The following is a 19,561-nucleotide window of genomic DNA, read 5'->3' as shown; positions in this document are numbered from 1 at the left end:
GAAAAATATATTTTCACAGAATTTAAAGTTTCATATGTTGTTCTGTGTGTGTGTGTTTCACAAAGTTGATGGTTTGGTTTAACCCTTTAATTGCCGTATCCCTTAAAACGAAACTGCCAGACGGTTACTGTAATGCGTGTGCTCGCTGGGCACCGTTTTATCGATGCCACCGGCGTGGCGTATGCTGACGGCTTGGGCCCGTCATCGCTGCTTGCAGCTATATTATTTAACTTGAATTTAACAAACATAACTTGTTCCAATCATGTTTCTAAATTAACTTAATAAAGAAACAAAACTAAATATAACCACTTTGCCATGAAGAACCAAAACTGAACTTTTTTAATGGCTGCAACAGCAGCTGTGTAAAGGGGAAGAGAGAGAGAAAAAGACACGGGCTCAGGTTGGACGGAGAATTCTGATAAGATGTCGGACATGCCCTCGTTTCAATTAAAAGTCCCCCCTCGGCTCGGCGGACCCCCAATCTGCCCGGGCCCATATGCACCTGCATACCCAGACCCTACGCCACTGTGCTGAATTGACAAGCCTATGTATTGGTGTTTTCCAGTTTATCTCTTCATGCAGTTTACATTGTCCTGGCTGTTTTCAGCCAGCATCACTACAGAACCTTTAATGTTCTCATATAGACTATAATAACAATAATTCTGTGTCACATCTGAATGGATGAAGCGACTTGTGCTTATCCCTTTACATTGCGCGCGGCTGGCGGATGCATCAAATAGCGCCGATTCACACTTTTGGAGTATTTGCTTTTTGCAGTTCGCTGTAAAACAGTTTAAAAACAGTTCCTAATGTGGGAGGTCTTCCTCGCTTCGGCGATCGGCTCACTACCGGTGCTCCCGATGGATTATTTTCCCTATTTCAGTTGCCTCAAAATAGCAATACACCAACGATGTGCCTGGACATACCTCATTTTCAGACTAGTATGCCCATGGGCCACAAATGGTCGCAAATACATTTGCTATTTAAACAACCTGGTACAGGAGTGAAAATCAGTGTTAATTTTGACAGCAAATTTTGATTTAGCTTTAATCATAGTCTTTTGACTAAAATACCATTTAGTTTTAGTCATATTTTAGTCATTTGAATTGTTTTTAGTTTTAGTCTAGTTTTAGTCGACTAAATATGATAACATTTTAGTTGACTAAATCTACAGTAAATTTAGTCGGCTAAAATCTAATGGGTTTAGTTACAGTGCATTCATTAAGCATTTCTCTAAAATCTCCAAACTAATTATATAGGTATGATATTAAGATTTTATCATGATAGACACAGATTTAACTGCGGTGACACACAACATGCCTTTATGTTAAAATTAAATGAATTCACTTCTCATAAAGAGCAAGAACATGGTCTTCTTTTTAATGAAATACCAATGGTTATATGGAGCAAGTGATGATGATGATGATGCATTTATATAGTGCTTTTTTATGTCTATTGCTGTATACCCAAAAGCGCTGTACAATCATGTGGGGGGGTCTCTCCTCGACCACCACCAGTGTACAGCATCCACCTGGATGATGTGACGGCAACCACAGCACAATGGCGCCAGTGCGCTCACCACACACCAGCTACAGGTGGAGAGGAGAGAGAGATAGAGCCAGTCAAGTGTATGGGGATTATTAGGAGGCCATGACTGATAAGGGTCAGTGGCAGGAATTGGGCCAGGACACTCCTACACTTTACGAGAAGTGCCATGGGATTTTTAATGACCACAGAGAATCTGGACCTCGGTTTAACGTCTCATCTGAAACACAGTGATGCTGTCATTTTCAGGGAATTCAGAAACAATCTGAGAAATACTGTCTGTTGACGTGGTTCGACATTGCTCTTTTCGTGGTTCGTGCAAAAATGTATCATGTCTTATGTTGTGTGTTAAGAGGTGCTGTTTTTCCCCACAGAGAAATGAAACCGTCTGACGTGGTCTTTTGTTTTTCTATAAATATGTTTTCAGTAATTCAATGTTTCATTCTCTCCTGTGACTTCTGGGTAACAGGCCATTGCACTCACTTTTGTTTTCAGTCTGACATGATGGTCACAATGGCAAAGTTGTTAAGCAAAGCAGTCAAAAGTCTTTAAATGGACTTGCTGAGTTCAAAAATGGCTGAATTCATATTTCATATACTACATTATTGTGATTTTGCTGAAGACGGCAGAATAATTTATTTATTGATGCCTTTGAATCTTTGCGATCATGTATTATTTTTTATTATATATCTGACCTGTTAATGAGTCAAAGGAAGAAAGGATGGCTGCAAAGTGCATCTCTCTCAATCAATGGCCGGTCAGAAGTAACGGGGCATTTTGTCAATGCATGCAGTATATTGCATAAATGTGACCCTGGAGCACAAATCAGTCTTAAGTCACTGGGGTATATTTGTAGCAATAGCCAAAAATACATTGCATGGGTCAAAATGATAAATTTTTCTTTTATACCCAAAAATCATTAGAATATTAAGTAAAGATCAATTTCAATTAAGATATTTTGAAAATTTCCTATCGTAAATATATTAAAACTTAATTTTTGATTAGTAATATGCATAGCTAAGACAACTTTAAAGGCAATTTTCTCTATATTTTGATTTTTTTTTTTTTTTGCACCCTCAGATTCCAGATTTTCAAATAGTTGTATTTCGGCCAAATATATCCTAACATAACAAACCATACATCAATGGAAATATTATTTATTCAGCTTTCAGATGATGAATAAATCTCAGTTTCAAAAGATTTACACTTATGACTGGTTTTGTGGTTAAAGGTCACATATATTGCTAATTTTCAAAAAACAAATAAATACATAAATAAAACATTATAGATGTGTCACCCATGCCCATTTTTGAGGCTCTTAAAAGCTTGAAATGTACATTAATGTCACAAGAGAGTCACTACTTCATATGAAATAAAATGGAGACCTATTCATATACATTTAATTTCAAATGAGTTCCTTTAATTGTTCTGCAGTGATTACATTTATTTAATTCTGCTTCCACAAACGGTGCAGGGTCATGCATAAGGTTTATCTGTTGAAGCATCTTCATATACTCTGTATGTTTTCTGTGGTTGTTCATCAGTTGTATAGTTTGCATTACATGTGTTTAATGCACCAATTAGAGTCAGTTCAGGGATAACATATTACATTTTTATTGAACAGCCAGATGAGATTACATAAAATTCATCAAGACAAAACACCAAATTTCTTTCATTCTTCACTCACTCAGTACTCATGTCATGTTATTTCTTTATTTCAGACATACAGTAAACAGACATGCCTGGAATAATTGGTTAATAATTCTAATAAACCCATCAGTAAGACTAATTTATTTTAATAATTTGAGGAAATATGTCATTGTCTCAGAAGTGACATCAGTGAGTCTTCTTTTATTCAGTCGACTGGTAAAGAAAGCAGATATTGATTTTGTTTTATTTACATAAACAGACACTGTATGATGCACACAAAGCATCAATAAGAATTTATTTATTTATTATTATTATTGAAGCTTAGAGAAAGGGTAATACTCACTTTAAATACTTTAGTGAATAATAATTTTCATTTTGACTTTCATTGTTTTTGAAATCAACAATATACAAATATTGTAGAAACTTAATTCCCTGTAAAGCTGCTTTGCAACGATTTGTATCGTAAAAAGCGCTATAGAAATAAACTTGAATTGAATTGAATAGGTGATTCACATGACTGCTCATAACAGGAGACTGTGATTCATTCTCATTCATTCCATAGGCAATTTAATCACAAAGATGGAATAAAAAATGCACTAAGTTTAGTTTGAAGGCAGGAAATGTGCTTGTGATACATGTTCACACCCACCTTTCTTCAAGTCAATAAATATCAGTCCAGTGAACATCTCAGACACTTTCTGCTCTTCAGCTCAGACTCATCCAGACTCTTTCATTCACACGAGCTCAAGAACAACACAAAGGTAAATCTGCATACAGTACAAATTAACTTTAATATGTAAACTCTCAAGTTCAGACTCAGAAGGATATCCTATTGCATCTCATTCTACACATCAAGATATTAAGCTTAAGTGAAATTTTTAGTTAGCATTAGTTTAGTAATAAAAGTTTAGTTTTTTGTTTGACTTAATTAGAATAAATCATTATATGATGTTGCATTGCAGCGAATACACAAACTGTCTGGATTTCACGAGTTCGCCCTTGCGTATAATGAACAGAGTCAAGGTTTATGCGTATTTGGCGTGCTGTCCGGGGAGAGGGCTCCGAGCTCTGTAAATTACTCCCGAACCCGGGGCACTCCCCCTGTCCGGGGAGAGGGGTCCGAGCTCGGCATTTAGCCCGGACCCAGAGCGCTCCCCCCGAGCTCCTCCCCACGCTGGGGTAGGAGCGGGCTGATGGTGAGGAGTTGGGGTGGAGGTGGGATGCTAGAAACTGTAGAGAGAATGAAGGTAAGATGGCTTGGTCTATTTATAGAAGTTCTCTCTCGGCTGATAGGATAGACTGAGTGATTGCTGATGGTGAATTGGCCGTGTTAATTATCTGCGCGTGCTCCTCCCGAAATTTGTTAATAAAACATCACTTCACGAGTTCGCCCTTGCGTATAATGAACAGAGTCAAGGTTTATGCGTATTTGGCGTGCTGTCCGGGGAGAGGGCTCCGAGCTCTGTAAATTACTCCCGAACCCGGGGCACTCCCCCTGTCCGGGGAGAGGGGTCCGAGCTCGGCATTTAGCCCGGACCCAGAGCGCTCCCCCCGAGCTCCTCCCCACGCTGGGGTAGGAGCGGGCTGATGGAGAGGAGTTGGGGTGGAGGTGGGATGCTAGAAACTGTAGAGAGAATGAAGGTAAGATGGCTTGGTCTATTTATAGAAGTTCTCTCTCGGCTGATAGGATAGACTGAGTGATTGCTGATGGTGAATTGGCCGTGTTAATTATCTGCGCGTGCTCCTCCCGAAATTTGTTAATAAAACATCACTTCACGAGTTCGCCCTTGCGTATAATGAACAGAGTCAAGGTTTATGCGTATTTGGCGTGCTGTCCGGGGAGAGGGCTCCGAGCTCTGTAAATTACTCCCGAACCCGGGGCACTCCCCCTGTCCGGGGAGAGGGGTCCGAGCTCGGCATTTAGCCCGGACCCAGAGTGCTCCCCCCAAAGATGCGATTAGCGCGGGACAGCAGCCGGAGTGGGGCGTTGATAATCCCCCGAAATTTGCTAGGCTTCAGGATGGAGAGGCGCTGGACGTCGCTTGGAGTGGAATTGTTGCGGTGGTATCTGGAAAGAGAATGCATCTGAAAGAGAATGTGGCTTCTGCGGAAACGGGCACTGCTGCGGCGTCTGAAAAGGAATGTGGCTTCTGCGGAAGCGGGCACTGCTGTGGCATCTGAAAGAGAATGTGGCTTCTGCGGAAACACGCACTGCTGCGGCGGTATCGAATGAATAGGGCACTGCTTGTAGTATTTGAAAGAGAATGTGGCTTCTGCGGAAGCGAGCACTGCTGTGGCATCTGAAAGAGAATGTGGCTTCTGCGGAAACAGGCACTGCTGCAGCAGTATCGGACAAGCGGGGCACTGCTGCAGCCTTTGGAAGAATATGGCGTCTGCGGACGCGGGCACTGCTGCGGCATCTGAAAAAGAGTGTGGCTTCTGCGGAAGCAGGCACTGCTGCGGCATCTGAAAAGAGAATGTGGCTTCTGCGGAAGTGGGCACTGCTGTGGCATCTGAAAGGGGAATGTGGCTTCTGCGGAAGCGGGCACTGCTGTGGCATCTGAAAAGGAATGTGGTTTCTGCGGAAGCAGGCACTGCTGCGGCATCTGAAAAGAGAATGTGGCTTCTGCGGAAGCAGGCACTGCTGTGGCATCTGAAAGGGAATGTGGCTTCTGCGGAAGCAGGCACTGCTGCGGCATCTGAAAAGGAATGTGGCTTCTGCGGAAGCGGGCCCTGCTGCGGCGTCTGAAAAGGAATGTGGCTTCTGCGGAAGCGGGCACTGCTGTGGCATCTGAAAGGGAATGTGGCTTCTATGGAAGCGGGCACTGCTGTGGCATCTGAAAGGGAAAGTGGTTTCTGCAGAAACGGGCACTGCTGCGGCGTCTGAAAAGGAACGTGGCTTCTGCGGAAGCGGGCCCTGCTGCGGCATCTGAAAAGGAATGTGGCTTCTGCGGAAGCGGGCACTGCTGTTTCATCTGAAAGGGAATGTGGCTTCTGCGGAAGCAGGCACTGCTGTGGCATCTGAAAAGAGAATGTGGTTTCTGCGGAAGCAGGCACTGCTGCGGCGTCTGAAAAGGAATGTGGCTTCTGCGGAAGCAGGCGCTGCTGCTGCGTCTGAAAATAGAACGAGGCACTGCGGCAGCATTAATCGAATGGGGCACTGCAGCCGCATTATCAAATGAGCAGGGCACTGCGGTGGCACTGGCAGTATTGAATTACGCGGGGCACCGCAGCGGTGGTATTAAATGGGCAGGGCACTGCAGTGGCAGTATCAAATTTCACTAAACTGATCAGAGTTAGATGGCTTCCTTGTGAAAATTATTGGTCCTGATATAGCTCTTGAAGGCGTCCGATGACCGTTGACCGAGAGCTTGGATCAGCTGTTGGATATGAATGGATGGTACTGGATGAACCTGCTTGGAGGAAGGAACTTAGTAACATGTCGAGGAGAGGTTTGAAGGATGTGTTATAGGGATGCGAGTTGGCGATGGGTCCGCCTCCGGAGCCAGTACTTAGAATTTCTGTGAGAATCTGAGACTTGATGGTATTGGCATACGGGGTAGTTCTGGAGCTGCAACATTCAGTGGGGTAGGTAGTGGGACTGCGATGAGTAAATGAAGTGTACGGGGGTTTAGATTGCAGAGAAGGGTTAAAAGGAAGATAGGGAGGGGCCGAAACCGTTTGCGGAGGCAGCCTTACGCACGGATTAGCCTTTGGTGCTTAGGGAAGCATGTAGGAAGAGGTAGAAGGAAATGAGGGAGAAGGCCAGTAAGCTTGCGAAGGATAGGAGTTTGGGAAGCTAAACCAGCGGCATTGCATGAGGCGCTGTAGTTGAAGGCGCCGCAGTGATTTATTGAGAAGAGGAGAGAGGCAATGCAGTGTGAGGAGCGGCTGAGTCTGGGACGTAACCCATGCTTGCTGATGGCCTGCTGCGTCTTGAATCTCGAGGGGAGCCGGAACTTGATCTGGAAAAAGACAATGTTATTTGAAAGAAGTAGGGAGCTGTGGGGGAAAGGAGCATGGGACACACCTGACGGCAGAGTAGGGCTGTCAGAAATGGCTGAAAGACGAAATTGAATTTCCCACCTAAATATTATCAATATTCGAGTTCTATTCAAATTTGAAAGGCATGATTTCGGTTATGGATAAAAGCTTTTGGCTTCTCTCCTTAGGCCACGTGAAGGTGCATAGAGCAAAATATTACTAATGCACGTTTATTAAAGCAATAAAACAACATGACTATCTGTGAAAAGGTGCATAATCCTTAACCGAATATAAATCAAGTTGCTTAAACAATTGTGAACCAGCAGTATCATGTATGCATGGTTTGATTTAAGGAGACGAGAGACAATTAGACATTTACATGGCTTTCTAAACATGCTTCTCTCGTGCGAGATGCGAGTCTGAAAGTAAGGTCACTCTAGAAAATGTGCAAGATATGCATTCTGTGTGCCACTGATAAGGCTGCCTGACACGCCTAAAATTCGAATGCATCGTTTGTATTCGAATGAGGATTTTTATTTTGAACTCGACAAATATTCAAATCCTAATTTATTTCGCAACCCTGCAGCAGAGGCAGCCTTACTTTTCAATAGGCCTCTGGGCTAGTGTCTGCCATGGGAGCTGGAGGCGACTGAAAAGAAAAAGGGGTCATTAGAAAAGCCCGAGATGTGGGGGCACGCGGAGGCAGCATAAGCAACTTTGTGCTCGTTTCAGCTTCTGCAGCTGTAGGCCGTGGAGGCTTGTGATATTCTGAGAGAAATAGCTGGAGAGCCTGTGCAGCCTGCGCAGCTAGCGGAGGCAGACTCAAGCTAGCGTGTGCTGTGGGAGCTGGAGACCGCTGAAAAGGATTTGGAGTAACGGGAGGAAAGGACTGAGATGTGAGGGCATGTGTTGCCAGCATAAGCAACTTTGTGCTCGTTTCAGCTTCTGCAGCTGTAGGCCGTGGAGGCTTGTGATATTCTGAGAGAAATAGCTGGAGAGCCTGTGCAGCCTGCGCAGCTAGCGGAGGCAGACTCAAGCTAGCGTGTGCTGTGGGAGCTGGAGACCGCTGAAAAGGAAAAGGATTTGGAGTAACGGAAGGAAAGGACTGAGATGTGAGGGCATGTGTTGCCAGCATGAGCAACTTTGTGCTTGTTTCAGCTTCTGCAGCTGTAGGCCGTGGAGGCTTGTGATATTCGGAGAAAAATAGCTGGAGAGCCTGTGCAGCCTGCGCAGCTAGCGGAGGCAGACTCAAGCTAGCGTGTGCTGTGGGAGCTGGAGACCGCTGAAAAGGAAAAGGATTTGGAGTAACGGGAGGAAAGGACTGAGATGTGAGGGCATGTGTTGCCAGTATGAGCAACTTTGTGCTCGTTTCAGCTTCTGCAGCTGTAGGCCGTGGAGGCTTGTGATATTCGGAGAAAAAATAGCTGGAGAGCCTGTGCAGCTAGCGGAGGCAGACTCAAGCTAGCGTGTGCTGTGGGAGCTGGAGAAAAAGAAAGAGGGGTTAGATGTAGCAGGAGAAAATATGGCGGCTTTTAACAACTTTTTAAAAAGTTTTAAAATTATGAAAGTACATGTTTTTCCTCTTAACCACATGAAAAGAAGAAAGTATTGGAGCAGCTGGCCAGGCAAGCCGTACATCGGTTGGTAGAGACTTGAAAAGGGGTGCCTAGTCGTATGCACGACACATGCAAGGTGGGTTGCATTGTTCAATAATGGCATGAATGGTTTTTTATGATACGCCTTAGCTGTTAGTTTGCACCTGTAATTGTTCATTTAGGCACAATGATTTCCTAAGAATTAAGTTCCGACAATCTTTTACACCTTATCCGTCTATCGGAGTAATGTGCAATTTAAAATACATGTAAAATGCTGGTGAAAATTAATACAGAAAATGAATCATTTCCTTACGTGATCTGCGCAGTTGCGTCATGGTTACTGAAATGACATCACGTCCATAATGTCATCACATTGTTTGACGATTTTTTAGCAACAAATGACTTGCCTTCACACAAACGTTTGTTTGCAACATGGCCTGCGCCGCTACCGGAGGCAGCCTCGCGCTGACTGCTACGAGAGCTGGAGGTCCGGCTACATACGGCACTGCGGCCGGAAGAACTGCGGAGAATAGAAGAGCCGAGTGAGGTTTTGCTCGTTTGAGGCCTGCCACTGCGACCCAATGCTCTAGGAGAGCCGGGTCTTGTACGGGACGATGATGGTGGAGAGTGAGGCGAGATCGGGGCTTTGCTCGATCTATTGGCCGCCTTTGCGCCTGGAGTGGATTTAGGAGTGAGGTTGGCTGATTTGCAGTGTAACGAACGGATCGCACGTATCCGCTTTGTTTGCCCTCTGCGAGAAGGATTCGTCAGAATAAATCAGCGTTTGCTTCGGGCTTAAATACAGACTCCGATCGGAGGATATATTGGAATGGCCGAATGAGACGAGGATGTCGGTTGAGGCGAGGTTAAACCTCGGCATTGTGGAGAGCGTGTGGCTGGTCTAGCAGCGCACCTGCTGCGATGAAGCCTGGTGCTCGGCGGTGGTGACTGACGGAAAGGGAGTGAGCCTAGAGCTTGCAGATTGCGATGTGATACGAAAATCTCTGGTCCAGGTTTTTCATTCGCCAGAAAAAGATGCGTCTGTGATATGATAGCAAAGGAGCAAAACCGAATGCTAGAAACTGTAGAAAGAATGAAGGTAAGATGGCTTGGTCTATTTATAGAAGTTCTCTCTCGGCTGATAGGATAGACTGAGTGATTGCTGATGGTGAATTGGCCGTGTTAATTATCTGCGCGTGCTCCTCCCGAAATTTGTTAATAAAACATCACGAGAAGAAACTGTTTCACATTATGATTTTCACTAACCAGTATTTCAGAGGGAAGTGAGACTAGTTAAAATCTAAACAGCAATTCTCATGAACTAAACATGTAATCTGGCACTATTTTGTGTCTTTGTTATAATGAATTTAGAAAGTGTACTAAACTCAACTGGTGTGGTAAACAGTTTTGCTATTTTGAAAATTATGTGCAAATTTTGTTGAATGTACTGTATTTTAAAACTCATTCAACAGCGTTAATCTGACCTTTAATAAATGTTAAATAATTTTTAGGCTGTGCTGGTCAAAACCATTTAAAAGTGTTCAAAAATTAAGTTTTAAAATTAAATCAATATTAAATTATAAATAATACAATCTTTTTGATATATCATCATTTTAAACTGATTTACTTTTCTTTTTTTTAATACAGTTTCAGATCTTCTACAAAACTGGCTCAGATTGGTTCAAGATTTACAGATCTTGATATTTAAAACTATTTATTTAACTGAATTTGGATCATGATCACAGAGCACTAAGAATGAACATTTCAAAAGTACTGCATGAAAAGGTACAAAGCTATTGGTGAATCTCCTCAAATAGTCTTTACAGCAACCGTTCTTTAAGAAACAGAATGCAATGAGCAAAAGTGCATAATCATATTGTGTTCATATTAATAAGTACAATTATAACAACATCATGTTAGCCATTGTGCTGTACAATCACTCAATAAAATTACTCAAATAAAATTGACTATGCGACAAACAATGACTAACAACATCAAATGCTAAGAACCTCTTGCTAATTAGCTTGCTGAACCAAAACTAATTGTAGTAAATGCAGTTTCAGGTTTCGTTTAAAGCTGGTATCTATATCTGTGCCGCTCTACTCATCTGTCCTTCATATGTTTCCAGGATGAGAACGGAGGTTTTCCTCGTGCTCCTCATGACTCTGGTGTTCACTGATGGATTGGATAATGTCACATTAAGCCGTGACAAACGGGGTCTGTTTTCTAACTGGGAATATCCCTGCCAGAGATCTCAGAATAACAACGCATATAATACTTTTAATCACCAACATATTCTCTCAGAGGAATTTGACATGAACAGAGAATGGGCTTGGGCAGACTATCTAAAAAGAAGTCATCTTTGTGGCAGAAAACGTTCCCAGTCCTTCCTCCCTCAATCCTACACCGATAGCATTATAAGAATCTGCAACGGACAAGGCACCAGAGACACAGGAAACTTGTGCATCAGTACAGAAAAGTTCACTGTGTACATTGTTCAAAGTTCATTGAGTAATGGACAGTGTGAAGTTAAAAATCTTCATAACAATAAATATTATGTGAGTGTTGCCTGTCAGATCATTGATAACCAATGTTTGCCTGTTCACTATGAGAAACAAACTTACAGACAACCGTCCCAACGTGGTCAGACCTGTAAACCATAGGCAGAGGTTGTACTAAATAAAAATGTTCACCATTAATTAATGTTGCTATGCCACATGCATGTTTAAACTGGATATAATTCCAGAAGCTTCCCAATAAAAGCTGTCTTTGCAGAGCAGAGTTTGGTTTTATACAATTAACTAATCAAATGTATAGCTTAAATGCAATGTAAGTCACTTGAAATAAAAGCATCTGACAGATTAATTCATGTATCTGTACTTTTGTGAACTCATTTGTGATTGGTGAGTGTTATGCGCGCCTCGTGTACACCCCAGCCCAGAGTCCTCAAATAAACATTTGTATTATAAGACAATATTATTTTGCCATCTCTAGTCCCTATTGGCTGAGCCGGGGAAGCGAGGCAATAAAGTGGAAGGAGGCGGATTCTTTAGTCTCTTGTTTCCAGCCACAGCCTTCTCTATGGTCACATCGCCACATACTTTTTCTCATCTTAGTTTATAAATTTTTTTTGGAGTGGGGAGTCCTGGCTTGATTCTGTTAGTTTAGTTATTCCCTCCTATGTTTCTGGGCTCCCCGTCTCTTATTGTTGGTTAGGTTTGTGAGTAATTTATGATAAATAATTAATTTGGAATACACTAGCCGTTATCCATCTATTATGTTATGTGACCCACCTGACTCTTAGACATTTATACCAGGGACCCCATTAATATAGTTATGTTTAAATATGCAAATTATGCATTATGAAAATGAAATGCTGCTGTGGATAAAGAAACTCACACCTTTTAAAGATGTATTGAAGTCTACAGACACAAATAGAAAATGCAATAAAATGAGCAGTTAAATGTGTATTTTGGATGTTTTTTTTCCACTAGTCTGAAACAACACTTTATAAAATGCCAACCTGCCCAAAACCTCAGTATTAACCACTGCATGAAAAATAATAAAAAATAAACAATGATTTTTGCCTGTAGTGTCTTGCCTTAAGGTATGATATATAATGCTATCAAACAGTAACTCTTTTAGACACTTACAGCTTATTCATTTATTTGCTTTCATCTTCCTGGAAGATCTGAGCTTGTTGGGCTGATAATGATTTTTTGAGACATCACTGTTCTAATGAGACAAATCAGTTCCCTTAAACATTTCTGGTGTGGTCTGTGCATATTTGTGCTGTGAGTATTTGCAGCATGTTTCTGTATTTGGTAAGTATTTACATCATCTGTGTTGTCAAACTGATGATGTTTTCTTAATTTCCTGGTATATTTTTCATTTGCAGCACGTTGAGCTCTCTCGGCCACTGTTCTTTCCCCATATAGCCAGTCATTATCAGATGGTATGGAACAATAAAAACCAATCACGTTAGTGCATCTTTAAACATGCTAGCGATTATCAGGTGAAGAGAAACTTTCAGATTTAGCCAAAACATCAATGAAATACAAATGAAGGATGGATCGAAAAAAGGGGACACTGAATGATACACTTATAAATCAATCTGTCATGATGAAGGAGTGAGTGATAAAGTTCATCTTCACACAGGTGAGTAAATGTTAACTGAAATGGGGATCTCCATTCAAATTATTTAAGGGCCATAGTCTGTATATGATTTGTTGATTTTCTTTTTTTAGATGTTGTGATTTTATATTTTTTTCACAGTGTTGTCATATTTAGTCACATTATAGTGCCTAGTGATATAATTCATTTAGGATTAGGGTTTATGCAAAATATTGCAAAACCGCTGCATCAGGAAGCATTACAACAGGTCGTTCTCATCACATTTCATTCTCTTCCTCTCATAAAACTCATATTCCAGCAGGAGTTATTTGGAATGTTTTTATAGTGCTGTTTTGTCTACTTGTTGACTTGTGTAGCCTACATTGACTACAGATTTGTTTCAAAATGGTCTTCAAACCCGATCAGGGCTGCGTTTCCCAAAAGCATCGCAACCTTAAGTACATCATAGACCCGTGGAAACCAATGAAGCTACGATCAAATTAGGCTTATGCTGCTTTTGAGAGAAACAGCCCAGGCTGGTGTTTAGCTGGCCTAACTGGTGTTGGTTGGAACTGTTTTGGTTTTAATGGAAACTGTAGAATTAACTTGGGTCCCTGCTGGTAATTTGTTGCATTCTATTAATGGCATGTTAAAACCTCTAAATCCTGATGGACTTATAGCCCAAAACACACTACAGATAATGGTTTAAATGGTTGGTTTGTAATGGTATTACCGCTAATAGAAACCTCTAGAACTTCGCTCATGGTTTCCATTTCAATCTGAAATGTCTGAAAAGTAATCAAAGTCAGTTAAACTAATCCTATTGAAGCTGTTTATTATGAATGTAATAAAGTGGACTGGATTAAAAGAAAATACCAAGGGTCACATTTATTTCAGTTAAAGTGTACTATACATACACATTAGGAAAAAAATACTTTTATCAGCCACTTAAAAAGACCGGCTTACAGAAAAAACAAGATTTTCAAAACATCAAGTTAATAAAGGCAAAAATTCCAAAACACATTCTTAACATTATTAATTGGCAGTGCAGTGAGCATTACTCAATGGTTTAGACACTTCATTATTATAAACCCCTCCAGAATATACAGTTACCATTACCTAAGCTTTGCTACCAATGTCTTGTTTTTAATGATTAAATACAATTAGAATAATAAGACACTTTAAAAAGTTGATATCAGTCAAATGAAATCACGAACAACAAAATTCATATTTGCCCTGCAGTGGTGGCACAGAAGTCGAATCTGAATTGGCACAATAACAACTGCATAAATATTGTTAATGTTTTTAGAAATATAATGAAAAAAAATTAAAAGATACTTTTAAATATGAAAATTATTATTTTTGTAATATCAGAATTTAAAAAGGATTGTATTAAATTATGATATTTTATTCTGATATAAAAAAAATACCAATATCATTAACCACAGCAGTGTCAGAATAAATCAAATTAGAAATAAGTTACTGGTTGCATTTGAAGAAGTAGATGTCCAATCACATTAATGATGTTGACAATAAACGACAAACAATGCACCAGCAATTTAGTGATGTCCACAGTTGTGGTCTTGACCTTTCTTGAAATAAAATTTCAGTCCTCATAGTCTGAGACCAAGAAAAGACAAATGCTGTCGAGACCTTCAAAAAAAAATGTTTTAAGACGGGACTCGAGTACTACAATCAAAACGTATATCTATAATGAAAGAACAAACTCAAATTTCCACCTTTGATAACTGAGAATTATCGTTGTTTGGCGTCTCAGAGTTTGGGTTCAGTGCATCTCGTAACATATCCAGAATCGTCTGAAGCTCCACTGTAGTGTCTTTTATTTTCGTCACAAATTTCATGGTCTCAGACGTCAGCTCTTCTGCCTGTTGAGTGTTTGAGGGCAGCAGGTTTGTGGTGTCGCTGTTGTTTGATGTCTGGTCATTCGACCTTATCGTTTGATTGCTGGTGGGCTCTGGTCGACTCGATTTTAAAGCGTAATCTCTACGGATGTTGTGGATTTCTTTGGAGTCGAGAAAGACAAAAAATATGTCAACAGCTATGAAAAGTGCAGATAAAACCCCTGTAACAGTCTCGGCCACACGAACTGCTCTTGCAGCCTGAGCTGCGATTCTCCCTACATCTATGACTTGAGTTAAACGGAGAAGCTCCGGGATTCCTCCCAGTCCTCGTCCAAGTCGAACTCCAACACTCATCCCAGATTGTGCACTGGAAAGTGATTCATTGCTTGCTGAAAACTCATTTTCTAGAGTTTCCACTGCTGTTGAGATGTTTTGGATGCAGCATATAATGGAAGTAATTTTTTCCTGGAACTCTGTTATGATCATTTTAATCTTTTGCCGGTTTGTTTGCTGGTTAACCATGTTTGTTATGTTGCTGGCACCAGCTGTTATTCCACCAGCTACTGCCGTACCGATTCCCACTCCTGTTACTATCAGAGAGGCTCCGAGAGTGAAGGGAGCCAGAATAAGTCCCACCAGAGATGTGATTCCTCCAGCCAATCCTACTACACCTCCTGTGAGACTGCTGACGGTTGTGTTGAAGTGGACCGTCTCCAATCCTTCTGCCACGTTTCTCAGTAAATCTAGAGTCTTATAAAGCTCATCGACAGTTTGTATGCTCTGAAAAATGATCAAATAGTGCAAATTGATGCCAGTGTCTTAAAAACTGACTCTCTGAATTCCTAAAAGTAAAATTTAAACACAAGTAATCTAACTTACCGTTTTATGAAGGTGTTTAATGATAAAAGGCCTCATCAAGATCTCACTGACAGATGGCCGGTTCTCTGGATCCTTCTCAAGTGTGTCTTTAACCAGCTGACGAAGGTCCGCAGAAACGGTGTTAGGAAGAGCTTCATAGGAGCAGGTGAATATCCTCCTAACAATCTCAACTGGGTTTCCTGCCGTAAACTAAGAGGAATAACGATACGAGTTAACAAGTTGGTGGGATCTTAAAATAATGTATCAGTGAGTTCATACCAAAAAAACAAAAAACAAACAAAAAAAAAACACCTTTTATGCCTATTGAGACAAAACAACCAACCATCCAACTATTATCCAACTATTAAAATCTTGGAAAGCAAGCTAGTTAAACTGGTTGCCTGTATTGTATTGGTTTGAAAATATGATGGAAGTTTGATTGATTTCCTCAATAAGAGTAAACTGCTTTTTTTGTGTGTGAAAATGTTACCATTGTACAATATCTAACAATTTTGACAACTAGACAACTTGTATGAATGATTACAAATTGTACAGTCTTTGCATTTGTAAGTACTTGAAATTAAATTTCTGCAATATATTTCAAACTCAATGTATTTAGTTATTCAAATGATTAAAAATCATACAGCACACTTCAGCTTGCACAGCTCATAGATGACACATCCCAACCTCCAAATTTCACTGAAAAAGAAAGTGAATGTTATAAAGGTTTTTCAGTGCGTTGAATTAGGAAATAAATATAGAGCACGTTAACATTGAAATTCTTCTATTACGTCTTCTCATGATAAGATTTGTCACTCAAATTCTCAGGTGCAGCATATGTGAGAGCTTCAGTTTCTGTTTCGTGTGCCTCAGTGGACCTAGAAATACACAGTACATATTATGTGCATCATATGGACTGGTGCATTATTTCTTGTTGAAGGGTCTTCATTGTTTTAAAGGAAAGCTGCCCAATACCGTTCATTAATGTCTCCAAACTCCCCAAGACGAATGGTTCCACATGCAGTGAAAAATAGGCTCTTTCAAAAGAAAACACACATTTTATATGTTTGTAGCCACTGGGAATGAGTGGATTTCAAAAAGAGTTAGTAATATCAGTCAAAAATCAATCTATTCATACAGCCTCCAAGTATCACATGGCAACATATTAAATAAAATTGATTAATTGAAGAGAAACTTCCATTGTTTTGTCCAAGAATGAATGTACACTGATACTTTAGACTCTTTTGTACCTTGGGCTGCAGGTTTTTATGTAGGATCTGTTTATCATGCAGGTACTTTAATGCCATGCAAATCATCACAGTCCAGTCCAGAATCTGTAAATCAATAAAATGTGAATTTACAAATCAGAAATGTTTGCAATTTTTTTAATGCATGTATGAAGCAAGACATAGTAACATAAAATAACTTTTTCAAAAGTTCACATACAACATCACTATTTAGAGCATGTTTTTTATGATTAGTTTATATTAATATATATTAAGCATATACATATTATTCCCAATGTTTTTAATGCTTGTATTACAGTGTACTTCCTAATGCTGCTTTTCTGACCTGGCATGATACCTATGTTGCAATTTTCACCATGCTGCGAGTTTAACAATAGGCAAGTTAAGTTAATTGTAAATTTTAGCATCATTATAATATTACATGATGATGGGTTAAATTTTACTATCTTTAAATCAATAAACATACTGTACCTCACTCTCAGAAAATGTATCTGCTGCCTGTATTTTGTGCTTGATTTTCTGAGCGAGATCTCCACCCTCACATTGCTCCAGTACGAGATACAAGCAGTCAGGACCTGGAAGCAGATTCATTCATCACAGTATTTTAAACCACTGAAGTGATCAAACTACTGAAAGTAAGGGTGAATAAATATACTCATATAACTTTGTTGTAGAATACATTTTGAAGTTTATTTCAACCTTTGAGGACTTCCTTGTGATGGACTATGTGTGGATGACGGAGTTGTACGAGAAGGCTTAAATCATTTTCCTAAAAACAGACACTTGTGTATCAGAATTTCTTCTTTTTAAATATAAACTTTTAAATAACACTCAAACTTTAAATGTTCACTTTACCCGTCCATTGTTGAACTTTTTAATGACAAAATGATCACCACTTTCATTTTTCACCAGGATCTCCTGCTCATATTCACTCACTAATGTGTAGCCTGGATATTTTATAGGAGACTCTGTGTTGCCCATCTCTGAATGTTTCTACAAAGCAATATTGGAGAAGAGAGAAAGGAAATGGAGATTGTTAAGCAAATAGTAATATGTTAATTAAGACAATTCTGTGCTAAACTTATATATATATATATATATATATTCAAATTATATAATAATTAAAAAAAAGTAAAACGGTAGCACCAAAATATGTATGTATTTTTTTATTAACTTAATACGGCTCCACAGAAACGACTAAAAACACTGCATTAATTAATGCTAGGCCAGTAGTTGGCAATGTCACTTTGCAAAGAAGTAAAAACACATTCCTAAAAACTGGACATGTAATACATGACATCACTGTTTTCCAGAAATTTGTGTTTTCTTAGTTTACACAGAGATCTGACAGTATTTGTAAGCACCCCCCAAATGGAGCTCAAATGATGCAAGTAATGAGTTGAGGTTGAGGCCTTTGCCTTCTTAAACTAGCAGACCGACACAGGCGCCAATTGTTGAGGCAAAAATAGGAATCGTCTTTCTGTATGGAGCAGAAATTTGGAAGACCACAATTAACAAAGGTCAGACCTGTTCCCTGGACAAACACTATCAGAAACAATGACGAAATCATGAAAACAATAACAGACAACACTTAAATGCAGTTCTATACTGGCTAATATAGTCCACAAAAGGAGCTACCCACAAACAAGGAAGCCCAAAAAACAAATCCTAATGAAAAATCACGTAGGAGCAAATCCAACTGAAGTAAACAGCCTCAGGTTCACTTCATACAAGCAATATTAGTATACGCATCAGTCTTTGATGAGTGCTGAAATAATAGTCCCTCAAAGAAAACCACAGCATGCGGAAGAGCCAAACAACCATGTTAACTATGTGGCACTCACCATCTGCCAATCTCTTCCTTGTCCTTTATAGCTGGAGTCTTACTGTCTCTACCTGAGGAGACTGACCCCAACAGATCTGGAAGAGAATTACAAGGAAGTGATCTGTTACGAGTCTATTGAATTTACAAATTAATGTAAAAACAACTAAAGAGAGCATTTAGCAATGTAAAAAGCTACAATCCTTATTCTTTTATTTTTATGTTTGATTTTCAAAGTATTCTGTATGATATGCATAGGCTACTTGCCTCTTAGAACAAGAGGCACATACTTTACATCCTTCCTGGGGGAAGTCGTGGCCTAATGGTTAGAGAGTCGGACTTGTAATCGAAAGGTTGCGAGTTCGAGCCCCCGGCCGGCAGGGATTGTAGGTGGGGGGAGGGAATGTCCAGCGCTCTCTCCACCCTCAATACCACGACTGAGGTGCCCTTGAGCAAGGCACCGAACCCCCAACTGCTCCCCGGGCGCTGCAGCATGGCTGCCCACTGCTCCGGGTGTGTGTTCACGGTGTGTGTGTGTGTGTGCATTTGTTCACTACTGTGTGTGTGCACTTGGATGGGTTAAACGCAGAGCACCAATTTCGAGTATGGGTCACCATACTTGACAATACGTCACGACTTTACTTTTTACTTTACTTTAAAGTACTTTAAATACTTTAAATCAAAAGGTTGCAATGATTCACATAGACTGTGAGGTTGCACTTTAATTTGGGGACCTGCTCTCACTATTAATTAATATTAACTATGGATTTTGCTTCAATAAACCCCTAATTTGCTGCTTATTGAGATTTAATAAGGAAGTTTAGGTATGGGGTGGATTAAGGGATCTCAAATATGTTCATGCAGACTAATGTATTTATATGTGTT

The 19,561-nt window shown here is 40.2% G+C and overlaps 1 protein-coding gene across 2 annotated transcripts; it reads right to left on the bottom strand.

The window, feature by feature from the left end:
• Positions 1–13,706: 13,706 nt before the first annotated feature.
• Positions 13,707–18,703, bottom strand: LOC306884401 (uncharacterized protein). Of its 2 annotated transcripts, XM_079440218.1 has the most exons (10): positions 18,497–18,703; positions 17,710–17,847; positions 17,554–17,623; positions 17,326–17,429; positions 16,858–16,941; positions 16,583–16,644; positions 16,399–16,485; positions 16,252–16,306; positions 15,629–15,817; positions 13,707–15,529 (listed from the first exon to the last, which is right to left on the bottom strand). In XM_079440218.1, exons 2-10 carry the CDS (start codon positions 17,833–17,835, stop codon positions 14,615–14,617), a joined length of 1,692 nt encoding a protein of 563 aa, XP_079296344.1. In that variant the 5' UTR covers positions 17,836–17,847; positions 18,497–18,703; the 3' UTR covers positions 13,707–14,614. The 2 variants fall into 2 exon arrangements, with proteins under 2 accessions (XP_079296344.1, XP_079296345.1); XM_079440219.1 differs by lacking the exon at positions 18,497–18,703 and having other exon boundaries at positions 13,752–15,529; positions 17,534–17,623.
• Positions 18,704–19,561: the final 858 nt, after the last annotated feature.

Source organism: Barbus barbus (genome assembly GCF_936440315.1).
Source record: "Barbus barbus genome assembly, chromosome: 2".
In the NCBI taxonomy this organism is placed as follows: domain Eukaryota; kingdom Metazoa; phylum Chordata; class Actinopteri; order Cypriniformes; family Cyprinidae; genus Barbus; species Barbus barbus.
Note: the sequence above shows the minus strand (reverse complement) of the source record. Positions and strands in the feature narration are given on the sequence as shown.